General features: G+C 41.2%; 1 protein-coding gene across 1 annotated transcript; it reads right to left on the bottom strand.

Moving 5' to 3' along the window:
* Positions 1-2,537: 2,537 nt before the first annotated feature.
* On the bottom strand, positions 2,538-3,802 carry LOC130404240 (zinc finger protein 862-like). The gene is made up of 3 exons (XM_056608884.1): positions 3,536-3,802; positions 3,002-3,400; positions 2,538-2,837 (listed from the first exon to the last, which is right to left on the bottom strand). The coding sequence occupies exons 1-3, from the start codon at positions 3,800-3,802 to the stop codon at positions 2,538-2,540; spliced, it is 966 nt and encodes a 321-aa protein (XP_056464859.1).
* Between the last annotated feature and the right edge of the window lie 262 nt (positions 3,803-4,064).

Below are 4,064 nucleotides of genomic sequence, written 5' to 3'. Positions count from 1 at the left end.
TGGAAGTGTTTTGAATAGATCACACCAGTGTTTAATTGATGTTCTCTAAGCGATATTCATTTGATAGCTGTGTTTACTGTTTGGTGAAAAAAAACTGTTTTGATAAGAATTTGTGGAGTTTGACTGATGACTGATGATTAACTCTTCTCAGGTTTGTGTTTTGAGAAATTTAGATATAGTTTCAGAAAACGTGTTTAAACGATTGAGAAAAACTAACATCAGGGCAAACTGTACAACTTTAAATGGAAGTCTTTAATTTACATTAATTTAGAAATTATTTTCATGTAGCATCAATATAGAGACAATATTGCCCTTAACTTTGGCAACCATGCTTATCAGTTATACTGTATATAAGCAGTAAATTATAATTTACACTATTACATTGCATTACATCGAAAACGACTCACGGTAAAATAAAGTGGAGGATGGCTTCCCCTTAGTTAGCCGTCCATGTGTGTTTTTTATGGTATTTAATGGTGTTTGTAATATTTAAAGGTCTTAATCAATACATTTGTCCGAAGAAAGAGACACAATATTCTGATAATCTCAGATAATCATAATAGCTCCTCACCATTCAACCCCTTGTAGAGAGAATATTAGCGTTTTGCAGCATAGTAGTTATACAAAAAATATTAACAACACCAACAGCGACCACATAACAAACAAATATTCAAAAGACAAACACCATTAGATACCATAAAAACCACACATGGACGGCTAACTAGGGGGAAGCCATCCTCCACTGTCCTGTAACATGTTAAATAATCTCCTTTTGGGGCAGAAGAACCTGAGCTGGTGTTCTGTTGTTCTAGAGGAGCAGAGGAACCTGAGCTGGTGTTCTAGAGGAGCAGAGGAACCTGAGAAGGTGTTCTAGAGGAGCAGGAGAACCTGAGCTGTTGAAATCCCTTTGAAATACTAATACAAGATGCAGGATAACCGTCTGGGCCCAGTTTCCCGATAACGTTCACTCTTAGCACGCTACGAAGACTCCTATGTTTAGATTTATCAAAGTTGTTTAACTCTGTAGGCGTGGTTCCCGAACGGTCCTTTAGGAGTCTTCTTAGGGAACACTCATTAAGTCATTCGTAAACGGCGCTGTCCAGAAAGAAATTGGTTGCTCAGAGATCGAGTTTCCATTCCATCATGTGCAGGATAAAACATTGCTCGAAATCCTTCTAGTAGGCCAAACATTTATCCATGGGCTAACATAGCATAGCCTACACTGATTTAAAAAAAAGATATGGAAAAATAGACATTTTGAAATAAACTAAATCTTGAATAGTTTATTTAGCTTTTTATAATACAGTTAATGCTGAGACTGCTTTGCTTTTTGTTACCTGTAGGGGTCTGTGTGCGGGCCTTAAGCACCACCCGGCAAGTGTGTGTTTGGCAGGTGAAAATTAAATGTCAAGGGAAAGGGGGCATCGGTTGAAAAAAAGTCTTTCCACCACTTATTATGTTAACTCGTTTCTTAAAACGGTTTATTCGTTTCCTAGTATAATTACCTTAATTTAAAAGACAGTTTTGTTCATTTTTGATTTGTAAAATAAATGCAATATTTCTCTTTCATAAATAATCAACGACTCAGCCACCTTTTGTAAACAGAAAATCAATAGCCTCATTTGAACGGCTGCGACAGCTGTGATTAAGGATGTGATTGCCTCAATCTCCTCAGCAGTTTTTTCTATTTTCTATATATTTTTTAAATCAGTGTAGGCTATGCTATGTTCACCCATGGTTAAATAAATGTTTAGGCCTACTAGAAGGATTTCGAGCAATGTTTTATTCGCAAAGACTGCAATATTAGTTGCCTAGTAACAGGGACGCTGGTGAGTCTAACGCCGCTCTGTAAGGCTTGTTTTTATTCAGTATTATTAATATTTCTCTTGAATGCATTGAACATTTTGCTGTTTTTTTTTGGTCTTTAGTAGTTTAGCTAAGTTAACTAGTTATATATAGTCACTTTTCGCTATTGTAAATACGCCAGTTTTCTTTATTTTTACATGTTTTATATGTGGAGTCGTACAGTTGCTTGACAGTTGGTGGACGCTGTTGCCTTTTGAACGCTGCTGCTCACCGGTTGCCGCTTCTCGCTCTGAACATCATTCTGAACATTATTTTTTCGCGATTTTCTTTTTCTTTATCTTACTAGTCTTTAATTTTTTATTAGTTTTCTTTTGCTTACTTTCAACCCCTTCTGTCTGAAACCCTTCTGGACCTCGGATCGGACTACAATTTTCCCCTTCTACCCCTGGAAACTGGTCCCTAGCTAGCAAGCTGGTGACCAGCTGGATGCTACGTGTCCGTGCCACTGCTGTCAGCTGTCCGGGACCTGCCTGCAGCGCTGGGCCCAGGGATTAAAATTAACTTTGTTTCACCACCGTCCCGGAACCGTCCCGAAAAACATTTTGAACCGTCCCGAATTTTCCCATAAATCTTTTTTTTGCCAGTTTCAGTTGTTACTTACTGATAATATAATGAAAACACAAAACATTATGTTGAGGAAATAGTAATTTATTTGTAGATGACAAGCACCCTCAGTCGCAGAACTGTGGTCTACGTGACCTTCTGCCAGTACTCCACCATTTAGTGACTGCCTTTATTGAGTTGTACTCGTCCAGAGGAGGGCCATGCATTGAGATTAGCATGAGGCTGGTCAGAGTGTCATTTGCTAGGCGAGACCTCCAGTCCGACTTCACCCGTTTCATGCACGAGAAACCACGCTCGCAGCAGGAGCTGCTCATGGGGAGGACAAGGCTGATCTCTGCTACCACCTGCATGTGCTGGAACTGACCGGCTCTTCCAATGGCACCCTGGATAAGCCTCTGCCACAGCACCTGAGAAAATGGATTGAAATTGAAAGTCTGTTCATCCTGCATGTTTTTATTCTGGGATTCTTTGTGGACCTAAGCACACTGTGCTGCAATCTACTTGTAGGAAATGTGCTATTTAAGTACAATGTTGCTGTTAGTGGGGAGGAAACCCCTGGAGGATCACTCACCTGGGAATCGAGATGCCTGTAGCGACGGGCAACCAGGATCTTGAGGTCAAGCCACTCTCGCCTTGCTGCATCCTCAGATACAAAGTCCTTGCATGGCTCCAGGACTGGGCGGAAATGCTCCATGATGACATTTAGTTCATCTGTGCCAAATGTAGCCAGGGCGGTGGTGTCTTCTGGCCAACTGGATAAGTCGAATAGTGTCGAAACCGCTTTCAGAATGCCAGTCTCGAGACTCTCGTAACGCTCTGACACAAACTCACAGAAGCTGTTGGTGAGGCGAAGCTTGATGTTGTTAAAGATGTCATCATCGGTGCTGGTCCTGTTGATCTCAACCCCTTGCCAGTTGGATCCAGTCCCAACTTCGGTCAGGAACCGCTGCAGCCTTGGGCCTGGGTTTGTCTGCATTACATGAACAAACATTTATAATAATTTCATCACCAAAAACCACAATTCAATCATACAACTCTGACTTTTAGCTGTTACAGCCTAAATTTAATATGCAATAATGTAAAATAAGGGAATATTGTTCCTCACCTGCATAGCTACAAAAAACATGCATGTAGTCTGCAGCCCATCCGAGACCATCTGGAGTGTGAGGCCGTCTTTCTGAAACAAGAGGCTGAGCTGCTTCAGTTCGTGAAGTATATCCAGCATGAGGTGGATGAAGAGGAGTGTGCTGTACTGCTTCAGAGACTTCAGCATAAGCTTTGCCCTCCCCTTCATGGCTGCACTCGCTTCCCTGTCATGGGGATCACTGGCGTGGTTCTCAAAGTGTACAAGCAGAGGCTTGTAGTTCCTCATGAGGACCTCCAGGGCATGCGATGTGTGTGGTAGCCAGCAATCAGCCTTTGTCAGCAATCAGCCACCTGCAATCAGACAGCAGAGATTAGACATTCAGTTTCACTTTGGTTTTAATTCATTCATCATTATCATCAACATTGATATTATTTTATGCTGTTATTTATTTTTAGTGCTCATGACATCTGCCTTAGACTACGGTTGAAAACTAGCCCCCCTGGCTGTCTGAACCGGCATATTTACAAATCTTACAGTAATGTTCATT

Source organism: Gadus chalcogrammus, chromosome 15 (genome assembly GCF_026213295.1).
Source record: "Gadus chalcogrammus isolate NIFS_2021 chromosome 15, NIFS_Gcha_1.0, whole genome shotgun sequence".
NCBI classification, from domain to species: Eukaryota; Metazoa; Chordata; class Actinopteri; order Gadiformes; family Gadidae; genus Gadus; species Gadus chalcogrammus.
The sequence above is the reverse complement of the archived record's forward strand: the minus strand, read 5'-3'. Positions and strand labels throughout refer to the sequence as shown.

Coding starts and splice junctions, on each gene's coding strand:
- LOC130404240 (XM_056608884.1), bottom strand. CDS start 3,802: ATGAGGAACTACAAGCCTCTGCTTGTACACTTTGAGAACCACGCCAGT. Junction 3,401..3,535: donor TGTTTTTTGTAGCTATGCAG/GTGAGGAACAAT, acceptor CATGTAATGCAG/ACAAACCCAGGCCCAAGGCT. Junction 2,838..3,001: donor ACAGGCATCTCGATTCCCAG/GTGAGTGATCCT, acceptor CCATTTTCTCAG/GTGCTGTGGCAGAGGCTTAT.